Here is a 25,878-nt window from a genome sequence, read left to right as displayed (position 1 = left end):
ACGAAAATTCCTTACACTATTGTTTACCACAACTGAATTAGAAGTTTTAAATAGTTCTCTTTTTAATCAAAAGTCTATACAGGCTGGTTCAATTACTTTAGAACCCAAATGACAAAATGAATAATTGCTCTCTATCTTTATTACTGCCATACAAACTGTGAAACTCACTTCAAAATCCACACTATAACTGTTGGTTACCACATTTTGTATACAGAGATTTAAATAGTTGTCTCCTTTTTTGTCAAGGACCACACAGGTGAGTTTACTTTAGAATACCCTTTCATAAGACAAATTATTATTTTTATCTCTGTTGTTACATTACAAGCTGTGATACTTTTAAAAATCTATCTCCATTACTGTTCAACTGACAATTATGCAGTCTAAATTCACTTTTGCTTTTCCAAACTTACTTTCCTTTCTATATCTGCACATATTCATAACACAAAACAGAACAATCTCTAAATATCTAGCCTCTAGTAAGTACCTTACACATAATACAAAAAACAACAGAAATTTTGAGTGAAGTGATGTCAACTATTACAAAAGCCTCGTACAGCCATCATAACTATATACATAACATCTCACTCATACAGAGTAACAAAACTTGTCATACCTATTGCTTTTAAAATAATTATAACACTCTTAAAAGCTAAATAATCAATTATTATTAAATCACTAAATAAATTATACGATAACTCTTAAACTTAACAGTCTTGTTTATCCAACACAGGGCAGTATGGCCTGAGGACCTTGTAGTTCATCAATGCAAAAGAAACATGTTCTTCGAGAAAGGAAAACATTATAACATGTAAATCCAATAGAAATGTCCTTTCACCAAAATTCATGTAATTCTGTGTCTAGAAGTAGTTTTTAAAGAGGAATAATAATTGTCATGGTTATGGATCCCTTTTTACCAAAATACCTGACTGACTTTTTTACTAACTGGAATTCATGACTTGGATTTTTAATTTGGACTCTTGCTATGTAAGATCAATTTATTGACACTATTCACAGTTTGATACTTCAAATTGCTAGCGATGTTCCATATCTCTTGTGCACTGAAGCCACTTGACTTTCAATATCTGCCATGAAAAATTATATTTTAACTAAACAGTGATGGCTTAAAGTTATTGTTATTATGAAGGAAAGGTCAGATTCAGCCATGACTGAAGAGAAGTTTGTGGAAAGAAATCTCCAACCGGCCATAACCTCCACCTTGCAGGCCTTCTCAAAGGTTGCCAAAGGTTTTACCTATAATCCAAGGACTACAACACTAAGTTGACAACATTAGAAGGGTATTCAAGGTATAATGTTGGTGGTGACTTCTCTGAAATGAAACTTCTACACAGCACAAGCCATGCAATTGATGCATGTTGTGAACTGTTTTCATTTTTTTTAAAATTCTTTTTGTGTTGTTACTAGTAGTATTGTTAATAAATAACATTAATCAAAATGTATAAAAACTCCAATACAATATAGTATTCAGTCATGTTTTTATTAAAGGGAAGTAAAATTGTCCATCTTTATTAAAGGGTTTATTTTTGCTTTTATATTGCATTTTCTGTCAAGGTTATGTGAATTAAATGCTATTCTATGGTATTTTTGTTGTATTTCTTTTTGATTAATTTGTCTCATTTTCACATGCGAACCCATCCATTTTTTTTATTATTTTCAGATTTTGTGGTATGATTAAAGGGTTTTCTTTTCTTTGCATTTTGGTGTATTCTAGCATATTTTCATGGAACTATGATATTAAATTCTTTATTAAAAAGTATTTTGGTTAAGTGAATTAGTAATTTAGGAGTATTTTTACATGACTTCTGTTCTGCACTTCAACATTCATATGTTTTTCATATGCATTATTTTTACATTCAAGGGTGGAGATGCCTGTGTAGTGAGTGTTTTGGAAAAAAAAGAAAAAGAGTTAATGCAGTTCTTGACCAGAGGACAATTTTAAAGTTTACTAGGTTTAAAATCTAAAGTTGATTTTCAACCTGAGGACAAGACTAAAGTAGAGAATACAGGAAATTGCCATATATATATATATCATGAGTTTTTATATTCTTGTAATATTATATATTCATTCTGAATATGTAAAGGTTTCAAACAACACATGGTTAAGAAAGCAATTACGTTGATCTTACTTTTATTTCTTTGTTGTTCTCAAAAGTAGGTAATACCTGTTATCATTCAGAAAAAACATTGCATAAAACAACAATGTTCTTCAACATTTGTGAAGATGATATCTGTAGGTTATGGCTCCAGGTGTGTTGTGATGAAAATGACGAGAGGTTAACAGCAGTTATTACGATGGATAAATGCAAGTTTACTAGGGTTACATTTTGTACAACATCTCAACTGATAAGAACTAATAAAAGTGTTCATCAAATGTATGTTTATAATTCACTATATAATAAAATTTTCATTTTGTATTTTGCTTTATATTCAGTCTCACTTTACTGTTTAACATCAACTTATAATTACAAGTATCAATGTCTTGAACAAATCTCTATTTATTTAGCACACTCTCTCTGAAATTTTTAACATTGATTCAGTTGATTGGGATACATCACAATTGTAGAAGATTCCTAAAAATATTTTTACCACATAGTAGACTTACTTGTACTTTGTAAAATCTCATGTGCATCTTCTAATTTTAAAGTTTTTGTTTCATTTTCTCCACATCAATTTGTAGCTACTACTCTCTGTAACTCATTTCTCATTTTTATATTATTTCATGTTTCAATATTTAATCCATATATATATAGCTGATTAACAATATACAACTCTTATAATATTGTTATAACCATAAATTTTACAAGTACTTATTTGTTTATGTTGTAGCTTCATGATATAAATATAATCATTTATTCAGTTGTGTTTGTAAAAGCTAAAAACCTGTGGAGATTTAGTTGTAGGTTACGAGTAGCTTGTACAGTTCAAAGGTGAAATGAATATATAATTAAAATTATCAAAGATATTAACTAACTATTGTGAAATAAAAATATTATATTTCTAATACTTTTATATAAATTTCTCAAATTGATTAGTGGCTAAAAACGTTTTTTTCACATTTTAAATTTCAAAATAATCAATATTTTCTTATCACAGAACTAGAAATGAAAGCCATTTTCTCCCACTTATCACATTTACACTATCAATAACAATTTCTTTAGAAACCACTTACAAACTCAATGATTTTGAAAAAAATATAAGCAACACTAATTTTTAACAGCCCAGAGTTGTAGATTTATTGAAACCTCCAACTTATATCAAAATAGATTATCTTTTGCCAAGATAATAGCCTGAGCTTGGCATGGCTAAAACTTAATGAAATGGTAGACGGGATCCTATGTGTTTGTATATACAGACTATTTGCCAAAAGCTATGACCTGAATTGGTTCACAGGTACTGACAGGTAATTAATATGGCAAATACTAAAATTAAGTATTTTAGCAATTTTTAGCAGTGTGATTTAGTGACGTACTTGGTTGAGAAAACCAAATGAAATATTTCCATGTTCTTGGAACTAATTTCCATAATTACAGAAAAAGTAAATGTGGCATTGTGAGGAAGACAACTGAAAACAATGATATTAGAGATTTATTTTCTTTTTTTATTGAAAATAAGCCTTCATGTTTAATCAATGATGTAAAGGCCTAATATATTCATAAATGAAATGACAATCCACAAATGAGGATAAGCTGAATTATGGAATACAATACGACTTATGCCAAAGATTATATATTGAATTTTAATTTTGGTGAAAATAAATATGAAATATCACTATTAAACAGTTGGTCGACTTTATAATACCAAGTAATAAATTAGGTACAATGCCATAACATTATTCACACACTTAATTAGGTTAATTAGGTTACTAAATGGCAAATTTGTCAAGTTTTTTACCAGTGAGGGGACAAAATTCTTTACAGTAAGTGTATGTGACTTTTTGACAATAAATTTCAAAAACTAATGGTCAGCACACAATCCACTTGTTTTAAAATAATATATTCAAAACAAGCCAAATGTATATCAAAAACATTTGCAAACAGTTAATCACCAAAGTTGTACCAAGAGTTTCAAATAATTGTTTCATTTCTTTGTCAAATTTCACATATGCTGGTCCAATTACTTTAGAATCCAATTGACAAGATGAATTATGTCTCTCTACTCTGTTATCACAAAAAAATCAGTGATAAATTCACTCATACTATCCCATTGGTTACCTCAGTTGTATCTAGATTTTTAAATAGTTTCTTTTACAATAAAAGTCCACACAGGTTGGTTCAGTTACTTTAAACAATGGATAAGATGAATTATTCTTCTCTATTCTGCTATTACAAAACACAATGCATTTATTATTATTCAAACTTCACCTTTATACACTTTTCATGGCTAAATTAACAAACACATTCTAGATCTATTTGACTGTAACTCTCACTAACTCTAGTCTTACTTTCTCTGTCACTAACTTACTTGTACTAACTTAGTCACTGATACATATATTGCCCAACTGAGGCCTAGAACTTTCTACAAACTACAAGGTGTTATGGTATAACAACAATCACTTAAAGTAATAAGAAAAATTAAGGTTTGAGTAACATGGTGTCAATTCACAGAAACTGTATTATACAATAAATAATACTTGTGAACAGTTATGTAAGCTAACTTGTACTAAATTATTACTTTTAAATATACTAAATTTAACACTCATGCTTTACAACTATCTAAATCATGACTCTTGTATTAAATTTAAATAAAACAGTTATGTATATATTAAACATAGTTAACAAAAGATTTAAATAAAAACTATAAATGTTGACAATTATGTTCATGAAGTATATTCTAGAGTTTATTTGTCCTTCTAAAAGATACAAAAGGACACTATCAAATTAAGAAGTCTAACATCAATGCAACATGGTAATAAAGGCACATTACCAACCATAAAATATTGCATGTTGTACACCAGCAATATTTTCTGTGACTATCTGAAAAAATGTTCCATTAGTGGAACACTGTGTTAGTGAACTTCCACTTCTCCAGCCAATCGAGTGCATTTATGAAAATTCCTTATGCATTACTACTAGTTAGGTATGTGTTTTCTATGGTACATGCACTGTCTGATGTAGTAGTCCCTCTACAATTCTGGCCAATAGAGATGTTTCCTCTCACTTCTAAACATTTTATTCTTAAGACAGTAACTCAATAAGCAATTTATGTAATCTGCATGATGGGAAGAAGGTTAATTTTTCTAATTCATTTAACCCTTTCACCCCAGATATCTTTCACTAAGCATGACAAAGTTTTTATGTCTTACTTTCAAAACTTTATTAAACTATTTTTTGTTTATGTTATATTAATTAGTATAGTATAACATTTGAGTAAATAACCCACATTTCAATATTATATACGTTTTAAGTTCCTAATTCTACACGGAAATCTTTTTAAAAATCTTGAATTTTCCCTAGTATGACAAATGTAATATATTTTATCCAGACATCTTGTCTTTTCTATTTTTCCCCCACTCCTTGAAAGAGTAAGGAATTAAATGTAAGTTGTTCAAACAAACTATAATTTCATATAAGTTTTCAAATTTGATTACAGAGCTGTCAATAAAAAATCAGACCCCACCTGCCACACTCTTTCTTACAGAATATGTTAATAGTTCTCACTTACTGTTAATTACATATTACATACAATCAACAGAAAACCAAGGTTTTCATCTATCAAATAATGTATTGAACAGCTTTTTTGTTCTGAAAAGATAACAGTCAATTTCACTCAGAGAACAAGTAGCATTCCAGTAAGAAACTTAACAACTAGCTTGAATGACTTTGTAAATGCTCTTGTCACATAGTTAGAAAGCCAGAAAAATTGTATAAGTTTGGGGAAATTGTTTACTTTTTTGTGTTATTAGTCTATATTTTTCAGTGCATTATTTACTGCACTACAATTATTAGTATAAAAAAGATAGACAGCATGAATAAAGAAGTTTGGATAAGTACATTATTTCCTATTTTCATATTTATTCTTTATGCATTATTATAGAATTAACTAAAATGTAAAAATAAAGATCTTTTTAGGTTAGTTAAGACCAGATTAGGTAAAATTATTAACATAATAAAAATGTTTCATGAAGCTATAGAGGACCAGCATGCTGTATAATTTTACAGCATAAAGTGAACTGCACTGGCCCAAAGTGATTTACAACTTATAGTAGCATAATTGTTAGACACAGTTCAAAAGGCAATAAAATTTAATTATAAATACATGAATACTACTGTCATGAGTTGGGATAAACAAATGTAATTTGATATTACAATTTGAAGTCATTCTAGAAAGAATAAAAAAAGGATAACTTAGACATGTTTCAATTTCACTTTTGGTGATTATGAGTTCAGCCAAACTGACCAATCTAATCCTCAGTTAGGATAGCGAAAATAAAAGATGAAATATAAAGTTTTACTGAAAAAGAATAAAAACGTTTACAATGTATTTAGGAGATTTTAGGGATTACAACACAGAGGAAATGTGAAATATTTGAAATGATGAAAAGTTATTTTTAATCTTAATATGAAAATAACTTTGCATATGGACTATTCAAAACAACTACTTAATATATTCATGAACAAATCTTTATTTTAAGCTATTAAAAATGCTTAACTGTATTTTGGTTTTCATAAGATTTCCCTTGTGTGATACACTGCCAGGAAATATCCAATTCTACATCACTGATATAAAATTGACATAAGTTATCAATTTCTGGAATTGAGAATTTACTTCCACTAACACTTACCTACTCTCATCTTGTAACTATTACTGAATTGCTAGGACCTCTTCTGTTGCCAGTCCAAGAATTGGCCTGATTGTTTTCTTGCTTGCTTGTCTTTTATTCCCCACTTAATTACTTATGATGATATTTGTCTCGTAACCCTCTCTATCTACATCAATGTACCCTTTATCCTGGTAATGTATATAAGCATTACATTCAGATAATGTTATCATTTTTTCAAGACTGGATTCAAGCTGTTGTCTCTAAAACCAGCTTTTAGTGGTAAGGAAGAGTGGAAGTGTGTAAGAGAAAGTAAGTATTATTGGGAGTACATTTTCAATGTAATAAAATGTTAACTTCCAAAACATTCTTACCTTATCTTACACTACAGCTAGAATCCCACAGTGAGAAAATGGAGGGGCTGATGAAAGCATTATTCATAGAGAAAAAATCTGTATAAATCATTGGAGTGTTAGTGGAAGATTGGCAACCAAGGTGAAGGGCATAACGCTAAATCCATAACAGGTTTACTCTTCATACATATCCAAATTCTGACAACTACTAATGAAATTGTTCTTTAAAGGAATAGTTTTATGCACTCTACAAACTTGTCTATCATATATTTCCTTCAGTCTGTCACCAGAGATTAGTGGCCAGTTTCTTTCTGTTGACAGATGTTTTTGAATGACCAGTAAGAGAACCTGTCTTTGATGGCAGTTATCTTGCTAGATAGGCACACACTGACACACTCATTTAAAAGTCAAATATATCCTTGTTCTTACCCACTGCCTTGAAGTCTAATAATAATAATATGATGATGACAGTAATAATAACATCTCTATAGATCTAAAGCCTAAGCAATCATCTGACACATCATACTATCAGTTTACTTTTGACATTAAATATATGGACTGTAATAACAATGAAAAAAGGAGGGAACTTTGTTCTTACTTAGTATCTTGCAGTTTACCATTAATGTGATTATATCTTCATAGAGTCAAAGCAATTACCTGACACATCACACCGTCAGTTTGTTTTGCATATTAAATAAATGAAGTGTTATACTAATGTGTGTGTGAGTGCAGGGAATAGTAATAAAATGTACAGTCAGCATATTAATATGCATTTATGCATTCATTAAAAAAATATATATACTAACAGACAAAATATTCTTTTCACTTCAGTGTTTCATTCTGCATGAAAAAAAGTCATTAAAAATATACAGCATCAACTCAGTTGAATGTAGTAATTAAAGATAAAGAAAACGTGTTTTTGGAATTTTGCACAAAGCTATACGAGGGCTCTCTGTGCTGTCTCTAATTTAGCAGTAAAAGACTAGAGGGAAGGTAGCTAATCATCACCACCCACCGCCAACAATTGAGCTACTCTTTTATTAATGAATAGTGGGAATGACCATCACATTATAATGCTCCCATGGCTGAAAGGGCAAGCATGTTTGGTGTCATGGGGATTCGAAGCTGCAACCCTTAGATTATGAGTCATGGGCCCTAACCACCAGGTCACGCCGGGCCCAAAATCAATATAAATATATTAGTTATCCCAAACCTATTACATTGATGCTATTTGCAGTCTTCTGTTATCCAGAAAAATCCATGTTACATCAACAAGTGTTTTAAAGTATTCTCATGTTTTTTTTACAGAAAAAAATTTAATGGTATTTTGTGGCAGCTTGTTTTGTATTTATTTGCTTTTTCTTTAAACAGACACTGCGGTATGACACGATTTTTGACTTAGAAACTTAGCTGGAACCTGGTGAATAGATTCTCACATAACAACTTCTGACTATGCCAGCCCTACAAAAGTGAGAGAAAGATTGTTCTGAATACTCTTCTAGATGGTCACATTATTTTTTTTTCTTACTTTTAAGACATGCACAGATGCATACATAGTGCAGTTCTATTTTAATTTTCCCTCATAATACTGCCTAACTAACAACTGTTTAGCTTGTAATCTATAAAAAGTAATAGAAAACTTCAGAACATATTTACTTTATTGCATTAAAAACAAAGATATTTTGCTACATGTTTTGAGCAGACCTGTTTGAGCCCTCATTAGGCAGAATGAAAATTAACAAGACAATGATATATATGTTACTATTTTAAAACAGTTGTTTTAGTAACATGCTAAATATACATTTTGGATTAATGGATAAAACAATAGCAATACATACATGGATATATACTATACATTTTGTAAAATATTCCACATAAAAATAAAGCAAAGATACAAATTTACACAAAATAATGCAAGTACAATTGGAAGGAGGAGTAAAATGAAGGTATAAGACAAAGCTGCCTAATCACCCATAATCAAGGGAGTTGAAAATCCACAGTTGAAAAACTAGGGGAGAAGCCCTGCCATCTGAGATACAAGGGGATCTATGTGTAGGAAACCACTGACACATAGATTAACTGCAGAACATTTTCCATTTATGCCAATAAATACTCACTAAAGAAAAGTTAATTGAACAGCCAAGGAATGAATATGAGCTAAGCATGAAGGTAAACAATGAGAATATAGAGTACCAGAAAACAGAGTGGATGAAGTAGGGTAGGAGACAAAATCAGAGGCAGTGAAGATGGAAGTTGGAGCCATGGTTGAGTTTGTCATTAAAAAGAAATCACAAGGACCTAACTCAGAATGGCAGAGATGAGGAAAATCACCCATAGAAGTAAGATGATAGGGGAATAAACATACAGGAACCTATGAGACCAATCCTGGCCAAAGATGTTAACAGATCTATGCACAGGAGAAGGTACTGGATAACAAATACAGGTAATGGAAGGTTAAGAGATATAGTAAAGGAATCTATGTAGGGAGAATCCTGTAGAAGACAGAGCCACCAGAAAACAAGATAACCCAGAGACCACTCTAATGGATATATTGAATCAGAACAAGAAAACGCAAACTGTGATGTGAGCAAGAGTACCCAGAACTTAAATAAAATTAAAAGCCTGTAGAAAGTAAGGTTTGTAAGTACCTAAATGAAAATGATATGTGGAATTAATACTCTGCAAAATGTCTCCAAAAATGTGTAAAGAAGGTCTACAAGATGCAGTGATAGAAGTATGGAAGGCATTCCATGATAAGGTCGGAGAGAAATGACAATTTTTGGATGTTGAAAAATTTGTTCAGCTATTAGATGGGGAAGGAAAACAATGGAAGCAGATATGGCAGACCCCATCTCTCAAGGACCTACATATAAATTTAAATAACTGGTGTGAAAGATAAATTATAAATGGCATAAAATGAATGATAAGAAGTACAAAGCTGAGATTAAACAAAAGTAACTGTAAAAAATATAAAAGAAAAAGAAATAATTAACGGGAGGAAAATAAATGGTGTAGAGAATGCATTTCTTAAGACGTTGTATTGAAGCCATTTTAAAGAGTGAAAAGAACATAGACTCTCCTTATTGGAAACAGAGACTGCATAATGGAAATGAATAACCAAACACTTAAAACTGGTAGAAAATGACTGTCAAGATTTTCGTCTGCTTGAACAGGGTTGGAGTCTACAGGAAAAACTGGGGGCAAGAACTTAAGAAAGAGGCTGACTGTTTAAATGTTTAACCTCCCAAAGGATAAATATCAATAAAAACCCATCCTGGGTCCCTGCACCTGTGGCTTGTGACATAATGGTAGTTGTTGGCACAAGCACTCAAGTGGTAACCTCAGCTTTGGAATTCAACTGGAATAAGTAGTAATAAATGAAGACCATTTCATAAGTATACTAAATACAAATGTTCAACAGTAATGAATGACAAAAAAAATCCAGAGTACAAGTACTGCCAAATGAGAGGTGATAGTCTGGTATGGACACATAGAAGGTGCCACGTGTATCATGTGAGTGTACTAAACTATTATTATTGGATAGGTGATGCATAATGATTTACATCAAAGACACAATGAAATCAATTGATTCCAATGGGAGGGGTAGAAGACTTGTGGCATGCATGAACAAAATGTTGCACATAATGGGACCAAAAAATGAGAATGGCTAGTCTTGTGAGAAGAACGAAGTCCAGTTTCAAAATAAACCAACATCTGTGCAATTTACTAAGAAATTAAGATGATCTATATCAAATTTAAATGTATTTTTTACATTCATAAAAAATCTTCTTGGAAAGGTTACAGGTGTTTTCTTTTAAATACATTAAGGTACCTTAAAGATGCCTTCTGGATATAACCTCTTAGTATTGAAGAATATTGAGTGTATTGGCAATTGTGTATGTAATGTTTGTCTATTTCAACCAATGTTCAACAAAGTATACTGATAGGTTTATATTATAAATTACACATGCTAAGCTGATTAACACGATCAATAATTAAAAAGTAATTAAACCTTTTTGTTAGCCTATTATACTTCTTTGATAAATCAGGACAGTTGGAATCATCTAAAGTAACTGAGTTTAGTTCATCATGTAAACAAATAGGCCTATTAAACTTACCAATCATCTTGTTGATGTAAATAGTAACATTAAAGTTATAGCTCTGCAAAAAAAAAAAAAAAAACTGAAGAAAAATGAAAAATAATGGCATATAAAATGATGCATTTTATCTATAAAATAATATTTTATTCAAGCTATTACAAAGTACCTGTTTGTTTTGGAATTTCGCACAAAGCTACTTGAGGGCTATCTGTGCTAGCCGTCCCTAATTTAGTAGTGTAAGACTAGAGGGAAGGCAGCTAGTCATCACCACCCACCGCCAACTCTTGGGCTACTCTTTACCAACGAATAGTGGGATTGACCGTCACATTATACACCCCCACGGCTGGGAGGGCAAGCATGTTTAGCTCGACGCGGGCGCGAACCCGCGACCCTCAGATTACGAGTCGCACGCCTTACGTGCTCGGCCATGCCAGGTCAAGTACAAAGTACCCAAGTAATTAGATAATTATTACTGGATATAATAGAAGAGTGAATAATTGAAATCATATTAAAATATATCTTTATTATCACAGTTAAGCAGCGAAATATGTATGAAGGCCCTGAAATGATGGGCAGAACAACTTTCCCTGACTTTTCATGTTTTGAGATAATTCAAAATTGTTTCCTAAGATTTCAACTTCATGGCTGCACTATAAATACATTACAATACTACTGTGTGAATACTTTAACTGATTTTTATGAAACATCTTCACAAACCTGTTACTGTAAATGAGTTTTAAAACAAATAATTCTACTTGTTGAATCATCTATATATTACATAACAGCTGAATATTTCCTTGCACATGCACAATGTTGATTAAGAGTCTGTCTCTTTCTTTCATTCAAATAATATTTCATATCCCCAAACAGGTTTTCTATAAGAAAATAAAAAGTTTAATAAATATTTCCAAAATTACACATGATTCTAAATATTGCAAATTCACAGAACAGAATATGAGTAAGACAAATAGAAATATCTTCCATCTGTCCATAAAGACTGACGAAACTAAATGTTTAATTAAAAAATTACTAGTGTATAGTCAAGTAAAAGCACACTGAAAAGCAAATCTAGAAACTGTTCTCATAAAACACAGCAACATATTTGTAGTTAAGTGATTTAAATGTAAATGTTCCATAAAAGTGGTACATAATGTTTTTTAAAAATACCTTTCTGATGGCAGAGTGTTTTGTCTCTAGATGGTAATCCATCACATCCCATGCATCCCAATAGAGAGGAATATCATCAAACATTACAAGTTTATTTCCAACTTGGCCACCTGATATAAGTTCTCTTGGTTTTTCCAGGAGTTGCAAGGAAGTAATCTCTCCTTGGTGGCTCACTATTGTGACTAAGAATTGGTTTTTTAAGCACACAGAACCATCTGATCGTTGATCTGGAAAACAATAAATAACCATTTTATTTTCAAAATTTGTAACTGTGAATAGATTTTGTTCAATGATATAAATGTTTAAAGAACACATTACTGAAATCAGTACAGCAGTTTCTTTACAAAATTAAGCATATACCAAAAAGAAAGTAAAGTTATAATTTTCCTGAACTGAAAATGTATGTCAGATAGCTACTTTCCTCCACTTGCAAGATTACAACATGAACAGACAAATCTGATTGAGAAAGACAGACAACCTAAAATATGGGTGAGGACTTATACTGACTGGTTCACTCTAAATCCAACAACAGGTCATGGGGTACTGACATCCACATGAGGATAGGATGAGGGTTTGCAATCAAAGGTGTGAACTGCATTTTGATGTGTCACTCCATTGTAATGATTACTGCAAATAGAAAGATGATATATCATCTACACCAATGGAACACCACTATCCTACACTACAATGAATGTTTATAGCAATTTTTGTGTGCAACTCATTCAAGAAGGTGTCTCCATGTTCAACCACATCAGAACCTTATAAATGGTAACTGGTCAATACTCCCATACTCCACTTACAGAACAGAGGGTGAGAATACATTGTGGGTTCAGAGGAATGTCATCACCTGAGACAGTGCAATGAGTGATTAAGGAACCCTATTTTGAAAAGCAGACCATACCAAACTACGACAAGGTATAACAAGGAGGAGGAGTTATCTCCTCTGTTTTATCCAAGAAGCCCATGGGTGATAGTCTGAAATAGGCAAAGTTATGAAACAAAAAACATGAGATTATTCACCTACAAGTGATTTTGTGATATACTCCAACTCAACAGTAAACACTGTGAAGCCATGGAAGTTAAAGCTTAAATCAGTATTGCTGTTTATATCAATATTGAGGATTCAGGGTTAAAGAATACTTGGTCTAGCATCTTAAGCAATAGATCAAGATCCAAGGAATAAATAAATGGAGGATGGGCCCCTAAAAGAAAGCATTAATACATACTTACTCAGTCTCTGAGTAGCATCAAAACCTGAAGAACAGCCGCAGGTGGTAGGTAAAACCTGAGGAAATTGAAATCTTCGTATGATGTAAATAATGGGAAATGAATGTGTCAGGGTTGGTCCACATGTTCAATTGCAGAACTTCCTCCAAAAGCTGGCAAAAAATGAGAATTGAGGGAAAAGGTGAGGGGTTTCATTTGATGAGAAATGACTCTGAACAATTTCCATTGGGAAGGTAACAAGGTGAAATAAGCCAACTGGATCAAATGACAAATCCAGTAGGTGAGTGTAGAAGGGTAAAGATCTTGAGATGAAGAAGAATGCCACAGGATAAGGAGGTGGAAAGAGGAACCACAGAAAGAAGTTGTGTGGGCAATATAGCAATGAGAAGCATGCACTGGTCACAGAAGTCTCCTGAACTGAGACAATGGCAGAGATGAAAAATAGAAGAATGGAAAACAGGCAAAAAAGAAGCACTTACCCTCTTTAGCTGCTAAGTTTTTTTTGAGAAAAGAATGATCCAGATATATGAAAAGATAAATATATACATAAAAACGGCTGGTATGGGTAGAGAAAACTCTATGTAGAGGAGTAAACAATGTTTCAACCTTCTTTGGTCATTGTCAGGTTCACAAAGAAAGAAAGAGGTAACTGACCGATAGCTGACCACATGTTTCAAAGCAGTTGTGTAATTGAGTGTAGGAATGTAAAGGGTGTGCTTAGATGTTTGATTATATACTAATATAGGTATAAAGGTGTTCCTTTGTATTGGTTTATTTTGGGCTTGAATTGTTGTATAAGTAAGGCTTCTTTAATTTTGCATTTGTTTCTGTTTGTTTCTTTATTTAGTATTTGGGTGTTTTCTATGGTTATGCTGTGTTTACTTGATTTGCAGTGTTCAAAAATGTATGTAGGTGACTTTTTTGTGTTCTTTGAATCTGGTTTCCATTTTTCTACTTGTTTCTCCAATATAGAAATGTTGGCAGTTGTCATATTGTATTTTATAAATAATGTTGGTGTGATGTTTGTCAGTGTGGTTTTACATAGTATATACCTTAGTTTTGTGCCTAATTTTGAAGAAATTTGGTATTAACTTCTAATTTTGAGGTTAATAAATGATATTTCATTGCTTTCTTTCTGTTCACATGTGAAGTTAATGTTGAAAACAGAAATCCACCAAAAAATCACCCATACTGGACTATACATTCCTTGGGAATCAGCACATGAAACAAAACAAAAACTCAACATACTAAGAATCCAAATAAACACAGCATAAAACTATGCTCACCTGATTAAAATTAACAATGAATTAGACAAAATAAAACAATACTTCACCAACATCAATAAGTTTCCTCCACAAACCATAGAAAACATTATACGCACACACCTAGACAAAAAAGTAAACTCAACTAACAAAAGTAAATATACCCCATGATTTAAAAAATCATGAAACCATATACTGCTGCATACTATATATTCCCAACATCAACAGAAAAATAACCAACATTTGGCAAAAACTAGTAACAAAATATAACATTCCAGTTAATAACAAATTTATTCAAAAACCAGGCACAAAACTAAGGTCCATACTGTGCAAAAACTACACTGACAAACAAAACACCAACATTATTTATAAAATACAATGTGATAACTGCCACGACTTCTATATTGGAGAAACAAGTAGAAAAATGGAAACTAGATTCAAAGAACACAAAAAGTCACCTACACACATTTTTGAACACTGCAAATCAAATAAACACAGCATAACCATAGAAAACACCCAAATACTAAATAAAGAAACAAACAGAAACAAATGCAAAATTAAAGAAGCCTTACTTATACAACAATTCAAGCCCAAAATAAACCAATACAAAGGAACACCTATATACCTATATTAATAAATATATCTAACATCTAAGCACACCCTCTACATTCCTACACATAGTTACACAACTGCCTTCAATCATGTGATCAACTATTGGTCAGTCACCTCTTTCTTTCTTTGTGAACCTGACGATGACCAAAGATGGTCGAAACGTTGTTCACTCCTCTGCATAGAGTTTTCTTTACCAATACCAGCCATTTTTACATACATATATTTCTTTACAAGTGAGTTTTCTCATCATCACAAAATGAAAAGATAGGTATGATGTAAAGAGTGCATGTAACATTGATGGCAAACAGGTCAGAATGTGTCAGCAGCCACAGGCCAAACAGGAAAAAAAAATGCTTTAAAGAAAAGTTGAAACAGAGAACATGAAGAAAGAATATTGAGTGAAAATAAAATAAAGGAATACATGAACACATTGATATCCCAACCCAGAAGGGTAGATCACCAGGGAGAATGATGAATCCAGAAAGAATAGTTTAACATGGCAAGAACAGATAAAGAAAAAAACTCTGAAGTTACAGAAAAGAAGAAAGGTATTAGACAAGGCTGCCAAATAACCAGAAATTGAAGAGACTAAAGACCCCAGACAAAAAGCTACATGAGAAACTCAGAAATATTAGCCACAACAGATGGTACAGCTGGAAATTTCCAAGCATAGGACCATGTGTGAAAGACTTTCCACTTCTAGTGATATACTTCCATGAAAGAAGATCCATGTGGATTGAGCAAAATGTCATGCTGCCTAATGGGAGAAACCAGATCTCCTCCCCAAGAACTGGACAAAAGCTAGGCATGAAGATGGAGGATGGGAACTATGGGATGTAGAACTGGTGACTAGGATGAAGGTAACTTTTGACTTAAGATGGTGGCAAATGCACCAATATTGAAGAAAACCTTGGTAAAAGTGAGGATGGAGGAATCACTCTGCATGACTGTATGACATGAAATTAAACAAATGTAGTGCACATTAGCTAAATATAGGATATCCAATGTAAGAAAACATAGGTATCTTGACTGGATGCCATCTTGATGACCAATATAAGCCACCATCGTAGAATTATTGGAGTGGATCATTCCCAGACAATGTTAGGTTAAAGGGGGGAAACAATCCAAAGACTAATGGATGGCTAGAAGCTTTAGGATGTTGATATGTTATGACTTCCCATCCACAAACCAATGATCTGAAGCCTCCTGGTGGTTGACTCATGCACCCCAAGCCCTGAAAGGATGCATCCATAAACAGATGGAAATCTGGACAAGAAGGAAAAGGCAGGACTCCCACTGATGTGCAATGTCCAACCACAAATTAGATCATCTGTGAGAGAAGAAGAAAGTGTAACAGAGGCATCCAAGAGAAACTTAGCAAAGTCCATTGATCAACTGATCGTGTAGAATCCACTGGAAAGAACACATGTGCACAACCTAGGGGACCAATGGTGTCACAGAAGACCATATCCACAAAAGCAACAGAAACTTTCATGTAGAATGTGAGGGAGCAGACTGACAATCCCATATATCAGAGGTAAAGAGGAGAAGATGGGGCCTGACTGAGGTGTGTGTTGATAAAGACACCCAAACATACAAGGTACTGAGCAGGACTGCTCTAATTTGATTAATCAGCCCAATTGAGCAGACATGTGAAAGAACTGATGACTATGACTGGCCAAATTCCATTTGGAACATGTCAGAGAAAACAAACAAAAAAACAGTCCTCCTTGTTATAATGCAAACACAGCCCATGTGCAAGAAAATGAAGAGCAAAATTCCTGACCACCCACTGGAAATACAAGAATCCAAAGCCAGCATGAAGGGTAGGGCATAAAATTGGTACACCATCCTGCAATGGACAAATCAAACATGTGTACAAAACCACAATAAGATGTGAATATGCAGGAAAGTATTGTCAATGTCTGTTTTGGTCATTCACAGAACTGGAGAAAATACCCAATCGAAGGTGAGATAGGATTCTATGGTGAAACATAGGAGGTGAACAAAGAAATTGAGGTAGGACAAATCAGTGACAGGCCTCCAGTCCTCAGTTTTCTTGGGAACAACAAATGGATGGGAGTAATACCTTTGCACAAAAGGTTCAAAAGTCTGTTGAGTGAGGAGGTCCTGAACCACCACAGATAGATGTTGACAAATAATGAGATCCCAAAGGGAATGGAGCTGTTGAAGGAAACAAGGGAGGTGAGGCAAAAAAGAGAATCTTGAATCCTTCCAACAGCACTTGAAGAACCCAAACATAGTTAGGAAAGGAAGCCAGAAATGATGAAAAGCTGCAAGTTAAGCCCCCACTAGACCTGAACCTACTGAGTAGTCACCAGAATGTATGGTGATGTATTGTGCATTGTCAAGTTAAAGGCTGGAAAGGAGAAGGACAGGAAACTGTAACTGGTGCCATGCTTGGCTCTGATTGAGATAACTGGGGTACCAGATAAGAAAGAGTAAACTGTTGTTAAACTAGTGCCACAAAATTCAAAAACTTTGTATCAGAGATGAAATGCCATAAAATAGGAGACATAGAGAAGTCCTGGAGATGAGAAGAAGGTAAACAGGTTCTAGATGAAACAGCAACTTGACCTAGAAGGTCCCAACAACAAAAGAAACTACATTTGTAAAGCCAGAGCCAAAGACAACCAACAAGCCAACATAAGGGTAAGAAAGGAGAGAATGTCCCCAGAAAACCCTTCAAAATTTCTGAGAAAAGCATCATACAAGAGATGAATTGTAGAAACACACCATAATAAAATCATAAAAGCAAGATATATGTGAGAAATTTGGACATTGGTGAAACTAACAGGGAACTATGGGCCTGCACCTCAAATTAGTTGAACAGAACCCAAGAATTGGTAATTGAGATAAGGATACTGTGCTTGATGATAGGTGATAGCACAATGCTCCAAAGCCTGTGGAGAATGAGGCATACTAATATCATTATCCAACTGAGAGGCAAATATTCATACAGTCAAGAAGGATGTGTCATAAGAAATAGAGCCAAGAGATAAAATATCAGATACCTCAGAAATAAAATTAAAAAAAAACCTGGAAGGTCAAACTGAATCCTCAGGAAAGGTATGAGAGGACAGGGAAAACTGAGGAGGTAAAAACAGGGAATCAAAGTTGTCATCAGTCTACACATGTTCAACAGGTGCAAAAGAAAGTGAGACAATGTCTGGAGATAGAGCATGACCCATGTAATGTTCAGTCGTCCTGCAAAAAATGTAGACAAATCTTCCATCTTGCATCTAAATCTTGTGATAAAGTGCCTGTTGAAAATGAAAAACCTGAAGCAGTGACACTACCTTCAGAATTCTTGCTTCAACAGTTGACAACAGTAAATATATGAAATGAAGGTGACTAAAATTAGAAACAATAAATGTAATGTTACAAAAACACTAGGCAGGTTAAACTGTATAACTACTTTGAGAAATAAGTATTGTTGCAAACTGTAATCAGGACTGAAAAAAAAGATATCCAAGTACAAGTGCTGCTAAACGAAAAGTGGTAGTTTGGTACAGGAACACAGAGGGAATCAAATGCATAATGTTAAAGTACTATGCTCCTATTGGTGGAGAGTTGAAACATGATGATTTACATGAGAGACATGTTGTAATCAGTTGGTTCCAACAGAAGAGAGTGGAAGGCATTTGGCACATCTTAAAGTTTGTATATAGGGATCAGCAATGAATGAGAAGAGTTAATCCTGTGAGAAAAGGGAAATATTATATTTGAAACATGTCATATTAAATCACAAAAACTGTCAATAATTTAAGTGACATGTATGTTTAATATGATTTTGATTATTATCAGTATTATTGTATTTAACATCATATATGATACATGCTAATGATCAGCCAGGTTCAATTATCTATAAAAACTACTTTTTCTCTATTTAATTATGATAGAAAGCTAAATCAGCAGTGCCATGTAATTTTGGTAATGTCATTATAAAAATGTTACATACTATATCGAATCAAAATTTAATAAGTGATTCTTTAATAATATACCAAGACATTTTTTAACTCTTATAACCATAAAAAGTGCATCACACAACTTTAAAATACACTTTAAGGAAAAGTAACATATAGACTAGAATGTAGTATTACGAGCATTACAAATTTAGAATATTTTCTTGCTATCTGATAACATAGATAATATGATTTTATTCAAACAAGACACAGTTAGCCTTATACCAATGAACTGGTCAATTTTACAAACCTTCTAAAATCATGTACTGATTTCTCAATACTTCTTTTAATTTTCAAAGCCTTTACTAAGCCAATTTGAGTGCACTGTGATTTTTCATGCTAAATATAAACATACTTCTTTTCATCTTACTGTTTCATTTTTAATTTGCTAAACCTCTAGAACCTTGTAAATGAACATAAATAGTTTTTAAAGCAAAACTTTATACTTTGTCTAATATTTTCTTTATACTTACAGTAGCTAAATAATCAAAATACTATAAAATGAAAATTTTGAAATACAAATGAATGTACCATTTGTTGTCACATCTTCAATTAATGACAAATTTAAATTTGTAATCTTTTTGCAGCTGCTTTCTTTCAATTTTATGGTTTTTCAAGTCTGTTTTGTACCATCTAATCAGTTTATTCATCTGTGAAAGACATGTCACAGCAAGAATACATTACCACATTCAACATATTGAGTGCCATGAATTTGAGTACTTGATAGCAGAATTAAATAGTTCTGCTTTTTCCTAATTTATTGTCCAAAGAAAAATCAAATTTTGAAATAACCATTATTCAAATATGAGTTTGTAATGGTCAGTCTTACTTAATGTAGAGGTTAAAGAAAATGGAGTCATAATGCCAAGTTATAATTATAATTTAGGTACTGGTAAAACCACACATCTATAAACTCATCTTGCAGCCAAGCTCATCCCCCTACATAGAACATGTAATAAAGGAAGTCAAGGACTTCCTGGTTCCCTAATTTTCTCAGATTTCCATTCAGTCAGCTACTTATGACCATACTGCCCACTTCTGTCTTTGCTAAAGAATACAAACCAGCATCATCTGGTTGTCATATAAACAACTCTTAGTTCCAGTAGAAAGGAATGAGGGTCAAGACATAAAGTTAACAATTTTCTTACTCTCATGTTCAGAACAAAAAACTAATTCAGAATAAATATTATAATACTATAAGAAGAAAGAAACCAATAGTATATTCAAAAACCACCCATGAATGGTTGTGTAGAAAATAAGCTTATGGATCAATGAAACAAAAGATCAATTGTTTTTGCCAAGCAATAAAATATGTTTTTACTGCATACTTATTTTTCTGTTCCTTTCTTTAATATTGTTTTGGTAATCTTAATTCAACATGCAAGCTGATTCTTTATGTACCTATTTAATATTATTTTTTAAGACTACTGATAAAATATTTGTAAAATTAAACAGTTTCATTTTCTTTTTATCTTGCCTCTTAAATGAAAACTTCTGATTTTTAACTTTCAATCAAAATATTCTAAAAGCAAATTATGAAAAACAAACAAGCTCTTGCATCTTCATTGCAGATATACTTTATTTAATATGCTGTACCAATGAAAATATAGTATTTAAAGTGGTTATACCAAATACAAAATAAATATATATATACATTAATCTTACTCCACCTGCTGTTACAGGTATTTTGACTGCTGATATTCCCCGAAGAACTTCGTACCCAAATGGATTAACCAACACAGGGACAAGTGTTGTTTTTTCATCTCCTGCATCTTGCATAGCCTTCCCAACTCCTTCAATCCACACTCTGCGAGAAACTTCTTCAGGTGACCAGTTTATTTCAAGTAGCTCTGTTCTTTCCCAAGACAAACTGTTTACAATAATAAGTTCCTCTTCAATACCATCCACTGAACTCCCTACAGAGAAAATATGAGTATTTTGCATACAAAAAATATTGATACTGGATGCAAAAGTTTTCAAATAAATATACATAACTATCTTTAGAATGAAATTACTCACTAACTGTTAAACTAGACTTCTCCCATTACTTTAAATATTTTGAAATATGACTTCAAAAACTACCCTACACAACAATACCTTAGTTAGGATACATCTTTCTCCAATTCAATACATAAGCCCCAAATATTGTTAAATATTTTGAGCTTTCAAAAGAACAAGTCTGAATCTGATGTATGGGCAAGGATTTCATTATTTAGCAGTAAAATAAAAAAAAGCAAAGCAACTAAGGAATACATGTAAAGGAATAACAAGAAACCTTGAGAGTATAACTCAATGGGTAGAATCAAAATTCACTAAACAATCATGGTTAAATCTATTTTACTGTCTGTGAATTAATGCAATAAAAACAAACAGATACATGATGTCCTTATTGGTGAAATCATGGTCATTAATAAATGAAGATTTTGTAAAACATACAATTGTTTTTGTAAACCAGCTTCATAATGGGATGATCAAGCAGGATAAGTATGGAGTAATTATGATTTGACTAAACTGACTGAGTTTGAAGCTAAGAGAAATAATGAGGAAAGACTTGTTCCGTAAAGAAATAAATAATTTTTATTAATCAGTGAATAGAAAACAGTGTGAATACTTACTGTAGAACATAGGACGATCACTTCTATAGGATCATTGAATTAATTAACTGACACTCTTTCCTAAAGTTGTCTTCCTATCAACTGACTCACTTTAGTATTATTGTAGAACTATCAATTCAGTGTTCTTACCTAAAAGGAAAAACTGGATTTACCCATTGAAAAACTGGATTTACCCATTGCAACTACCAGTGCTCACTTTATATACGAGGTCTGATTAAAAAGTTCTAAGACTTCTTCTGTTACAGGTGCTGATTACTTACAGTCTCCAATTTACTGATTAAGACTGACACATCTATAACAGTTCCATTGTTTCTGATATCAGTACAGAAGCAGTGAGCTTCACCAAGGTTTGTAGAAAGTACAAATAGTGTTCTACCCCACGAATAAGCCATTGCTCCAGACCTTATACCTGTGTTGCAAAAAATGTGTTCAAAGACAGATGTATCTCTTGCCCCAGTCATGATAAAAATGGACAGAAAAGAAGAGCAAGTTTTGTGTGAAAAATGGTAAAGGAGGAACAGAAATCCTCAAAATGTTAAGAACTATCTTTGGTAATCACTGCTTAAGTAAGGCTATCGTTTATTAGTGGATACAACTCTTCCAAAATGGGTGAAAATTGGTAAAAAATGACCCACATTCTGGGCAACTGTTGACATTGTCCACTGATGAAATACTCACTAAAGCAAAAGAAAAAATTCAAACTATCTGGGAAAATGCTAATGAGCTGGACATTTCCTTTGAAATTATGTGAGGCGATTTTAACTGAAAAACTCTACATGCATCATCATGACAATAGAAGAAAAACATTCCTGTCATACCATACCTCTCATATTCTTCCAATCTTGTCCTGTGTGATTTTTTTTCTCTTCTCAGAAATCAAAATTAAGTTGAAAGGAAAAAGCTTTGATAGCATTCCAATCATCCATAAAAGTGGGAAAGCAGAACTTAGTCACATAACAGTTGAAAACTTCCAGCACTGCTTACAAAGATGGCAGGAACATTGGAACAAGTGTGTATCAGCTGGTAGAGACTGCTTTGAAGGGGATATCATATAACACTGATGTATGTACATTATTCTTTGGGATAAAAGTGAAGTCTTAGAACTTTTTTACCATACCTCATATGTACATTTATTTTGTTACAAGGTAATTTTCACATCCTTATCTGTTATAGCATCTATAAATTACTCATGTGCCAACAAATCTACTTCAAATGGAGCATAAAAGTAAGAAAATTAAGCAAGCCTTTCCAACTCTTTTGTAAGCTCAGCTAAGATCTCTTTTCCTCCATATTTGTTTCTAAAACTTTGCTCTAGATACCTTCCACTGTTGGATAAAGCAGCTATCAGTTCTTGGCAATTGCTATGGCTCTAAACTGGAAGATTACTTAATGTCTTAATTAAGCTTGGCCCTTTTAAAAATTAGCAGCAAGATTAATAATTTCTTGTTCACTATATCACCTTTTCACTTTTGAAGTTATTTTAAGTAAGCCAAACATGCTTCTCATGGTACCTTTCCATCATAGTCCTTCTGTTGGTTTTCTATATTAAGTAAAGTTATGAGTTTGCAAGATAATGTCTAGAATTGGATTTGACAGTGACATGGCTGGAATAATCATGTAAGGTCTTGTAGTAGTTAAAAAGATGTCACAGCATTAATGGTAATAAATGCACATCAGAGACATTTTTCTGTCACAAAGTTTGTAATAGATGGTGTTTTAGGCTGAAATTCTTTGGTGGATGCAGAAAGAGAACTGACTGGTTTACTCTTTACATTTATCAATTCATTTTTCAAGTGTCTTATTCTGTTTTCAATGTTCTTTTATACAGTTACGACAGAAAGTTTTCATACCCCTGCGTCACAAGTAGTTTTTCTCATAACTTAAAAAGTGTCATGATCAGGATAATGAAAGTATAGTACATTATACATATCATATCAACACACATCTACATAAATTTTTATGTAAATTGAATGAAGAATAAACTCTTTATAAACAAATAACCAAATATAGGAGGGTCAGAAAGTGTTTGTGCATCTACTTTAATGGTCAGTTGTGTAGCCTTTCAGGTGAATTACTTGGCGCAATCTCTCCTCATAGCCCTCCACGATCGTTTCACAGTACTCGACCGGTATTTTCTTCCATTCTTCTTTACAGAAGGCCTCCAACTCTTGCAAGTTTTTCGGATGACGCTGATGAACCCTGGTCTTCAACTCATGCCAAACGTTTTCAATTGAGTTGAGATCGGGTGACTGCGATGGCCACTCCAGAACGCTTATATGGTTCCTCTACAACCAGAATTGCACACATTTCGATGTGTGCTTAGGGTCATTGTCATGCTGGAAGATCCAATGATGCCCAAGCCACAAGTTCCAAGCATCATTTTTGATGTAAGTGCCTAATATATCAACGTACTCTTCTTTTCTCATGATTCCGTTGATGCGATGAAAGCTGCCTACACCAGAAGAGCTGAAGGAACCCCATAGCATGATACAGCCATCTCCGTGTTTAACTGTAGGGACGGTATTTTTTGGAAGATTTGATTCCCCCTTCTTACGGAAAATATTGCGAACATCATTGTGGGCAAAAAGCTCGATTTTAGTCTTGTCTGACCAAAGAATACTCTTGCAATAGGTAAAGGGTTTATCTACATGCTTTATTGCGTACCTCAATCATGCTTTTAAATAAACAGGCTTTAAATATGGAGTTCTACGAATACGGCATGCTTTGAACCCAGAAGAGCTAACATGTTCGTAACTGTAGAAGTGCTGACTTCAACCCCAGTTTCCCTAACCAGTTTCTAAAAGTCATTACGTGTTAAAGAAGGGTTCCTACTAACTTCTCTGAGAACCTTCCTCTTGGTTCTCTCAGAATTTTGGTTGGGCATCTGGAATGAGGGAGGTTAGCAGTTGATCCTGTAAGCTTAAACTTGGCAATTATGCTTTGAACAGTAGATTTCAGCACATTAAGTTGTGTAGCAATACCAAGAAAAGACATATGAGACTTGTATTGTACAATAATTCAGTTTTTTTAATCACTGGACAGTTGTTTCCTGTTCGCCATGATGACCAAGCAGATAATGACAGAGATGGCGCTAAATTGCCAGAAGTACATTTTTTGTTGGCTAAATTCCAATAATTATGGAATTCTAGTTCTGTGTCTAGTTCTGGAATGGTATAATGTAGTTTATTTGCTAAACTAAACAAAATGTTTACAGGAATATCAGTTTTTTCACACGTTATGAAGTGTACAAACATTTTCTACTCCTACTATTTTTAATTATTTGTTTATAAACAGTTTATCTGTCGTTTAATTTACATAAAAATCTATATAGATGTGTGTTAGTATAATATTTATAATACATTATACTTTTATCAGCCTACTCATAGTAATTTTTAAATTATGAGCAGAAACCACTCAGGACGCAGGGGTACGAACACTTTCTGTCGTAACTGTATTAAATGATCTCTTTTTTTTTTGTACTTCTTCAATTTTGCCAATACAACCCATCTTAATTTCTTTAATATTATTTTTGTTGAAATCAATCTCTGTGCATTTCAAATATCTTCATTGATCTTACCTTCAACCAGGTTTCCTTTTGTTTCTAATTTTTCTTTAAATATTATATCTCTCTCTTTTAACTCTATAATTAAATTCCTGTTATATTCCTCAATTTTCTGTCTCCTTCTTCTTGGTCTTTGAATTATTTATTTATTTCTTCTTATTGATGTTTTCATTTTTGGTTTCTTTCTTTTGACTTTCTTTTAACATTTTCACCATTTCA

At 32.8% G+C, this 25,878-nt stretch overlaps 1 protein-coding gene across 1 annotated transcript in view; it reads right to left on the bottom strand.

Annotated features, from left to right (window-relative positions):
• Positions 1-25,878, bottom strand: part of LOC143225174 (alpha-mannosidase 2C1-like) — a 146,280-nt gene that overhangs the window by 28,043 nt on the left and 92,359 nt on the right. The window contains 2 exon segments of the mRNA XM_076454133.1: positions 12,396-12,622; positions 21,153-21,398. Coding sequence (XP_076310248.1) covers positions 12,396-12,622; positions 21,153-21,398 — 473 coding nt within the window.

Source organism: Tachypleus tridentatus, chromosome 9 (assembly GCF_004210375.1).
Source record: "Tachypleus tridentatus isolate NWPU-2018 chromosome 9, ASM421037v1, whole genome shotgun sequence".
NCBI classification, from domain to species: Eukaryota; Metazoa; Arthropoda; class Merostomata; order Xiphosura; family Limulidae; genus Tachypleus; species Tachypleus tridentatus.
The sequence above is the reverse complement of the archived record's forward strand: the minus strand, read 5'-3'. Positions and strand labels throughout refer to the sequence as shown.